The sequence below is a fragment of the Helianthus annuus genome, chromosome 3 (genome assembly GCF_002127325.2).
Source record: "Helianthus annuus cultivar XRQ/B chromosome 3, HanXRQr2.0-SUNRISE, whole genome shotgun sequence".
NCBI classification, from domain to species: domain Eukaryota; kingdom Viridiplantae; phylum Streptophyta; class Magnoliopsida; order Asterales; family Asteraceae; genus Helianthus; species Helianthus annuus.
Genome location: NC_035435.2, coordinates 121,488,441 through 121,490,658, shown reverse-complemented (window position 1 = coordinate 121,490,658; position 2,218 = coordinate 121,488,441). Strand labels below are relative to the sequence as shown.

The 2,218-nt window shown below is 37.2% G+C and overlaps 1 protein-coding gene across 1 annotated transcript; it reads right to left on the bottom strand.

Annotated features, from left to right (window-relative positions):
• Window positions 1-676: 676 nt before the first annotated feature.
• LOC110931997 (RNA polymerase-associated protein LEO1-like) lies at window positions 677-1,765 on the bottom strand. Its single transcript, XM_022175365.1, has 2 exons — window positions 1,471-1,765; window positions 677-1,413 (listed from the first exon to the last, which is right to left on the bottom strand). Exons 1-2 carry the CDS (start codon window positions 1,763-1,765, stop codon window positions 677-679), a joined length of 1,032 nt encoding a protein of 343 aa, XP_022031057.1.
• Between the last annotated feature and the right edge of the window lie 453 nt (window positions 1,766-2,218).

Here is a 2,218-nt window from a genome sequence, read left to right as displayed (position 1 = left end):
TTCTCGTTCTCATCAACCCTTTTCTTTTCTTCAGCAGCCATTCTTCGATTAACTGTATGTCTCAGCATGTTATCTTTGTCTTCATGAGCCTTTCTTCTTTCTCAGTTTTCAACTTTTCTTCTTCCTCAATCTTCTGCCACTTTGAGTTCCATTTACTTTCAGCATTGATACCTTTCTGAAAGCAAATAGACACAACTCTCTGAAATTGCATCGCTTGTTCTCTATCTTCAGCTTTAAACCAAATTTTGTTTACAAACAAACATTCTATGTCTTTCGCAGAACAGTTCACCAGCCACAGAGGATCATACACAAAAATTTCTCTAATCTCATTCTCTGCCATGTAAGTAATCACAGCTTCAGTCGATATACAACTGTATACCCAACATACAAAACCTTTATAGAACTCTTATTCCATTTTCGGCACAGGGATATTCTTAATCACTCTAGACTTCTTCACATGTAAAATTGTTTCTTCAACTCCAGTCACTGGATCTACCCTCTGAACTTTCTTCGGGTAATGAGGCTTCCAGTGCTTGAAGTTTTTCAACGATTCATACTTTATCAAACCCCACATAGGCACATCGTTCTTTCTGATTGGATAGTTTAACGTTCTAACCTTTGACAATTCTTCTACATCCCACCAGGGTAGGGACATAATATCATAAAGACGTTCAAATTATTGCACGCCATATTCTCTTCTAATTGCATAAGTGTTCACCTGTGGTAAGAATCCCCAACTGATGATATCACCAAGCGAAACATCTCTATCCCTCTTGTAAAACTTCAAATGACGTTTGAACTTTCTTTCATTACTCTTCCTGAACCACTTCTTGCGTTCTTCGCACTGTGGATCTTTTGTAGTACCATCAAAGTTCTTATCTTTCAAAATTTCAGCAACTTTTCTCCTCAGTTCATCTCTATTCTCTTGACTGAAGAACTCAACCAGAGTTGGAAAGTCTGAAGTATCTTCATTCACACTCTCTTCAACAGTACAATCTTCAACCTCAACCCTATCATAGTTATCAGCTTCATCAACATACTTGTACTGATACTCGGATTGTTGATTGATATCAAAAGCATTCAACTCTTCTTCGAAATCAAATTTGAACTCATTTTCATTAACATTAAACATCTTGAGAACTTCATCTAAAGTATACGTATGCCTGATTTCTCCTTCTTCTACCTCAGGCTCAATACGAAGAATCAACTTCTCAACTTCATCGGCATTCTGATCATCCACATTCTCCCCCTCTCCATCAACATTATCTGACACTTCATTTGCATCATCATGCATATAGTCATCAACAGTTTGTTCATTTGACGCTTCAGAAACTTTAACACCAGTACCACCCTGATCATCATCATCATCATTACCATCGTCATCACTGTGACTGCTTGCAGAGAATACATCATCTGCATCATCAACTTTTTCTTCATCATCATCCTCTTCGTCATCATCCTCTTCGTCACCTTCAGCAGTAATGATATCATCCATTAATACATCTTCCTCAAAGATAGCAGACACTGTAGAAATCGAACGTGGATTCTGAATAGGAGACTCAGGATCAGTAGATAGAACTATTGCCCTTTCAACAAGATCAGAACCTTCAACACCTTTGCCTTTGAACTTCATTTCAGCATCAATTTCAGCTTGACGTTTCGCTCTAACTTCCTCAACTTCAATCTCTTCAAACCTTTGCTCCACAGACTTACCAAGCATATTTTCAAGCACTTTGTTCATCATATAAGTTTCATGTTCTTTCATAGCTTTCGCAGCTTCTAACTCTTTGTTATCAACTCAAAATACTTATTTTGCTCATCACGTCGTGCTTTTTCTTCTTCTAGCTCAGCAAGTTTCACTTTCATTATATCCATCTCGATCTGATCAGCTTCGACTTTCTTTAGCAAAGACTTGTTTTCAGATTCAACCATCTTGACATGCATCTCAAGTATCTTTTCATGATCTGCCAATCTCTTGTTTTCAACCAAAACTTCTTCAACTATCTTTTCTAATACTTTCACTTGTGCATTATTCGCAAAGTCAAAATCTCCACTATCGTTAAGACCAATATTCACATTTGTAGGAATATTTGGAAAATTTTGTAACCAGAAGAACCAGGTGTAATTTGGACAGGTGTTTGTGAAGATGGTGGTGTTTGAAAGATTTGTTATGAAGTGAGAATAAGTTGTTCTTGGATTGGTGTTTGGTGTGGAGGTG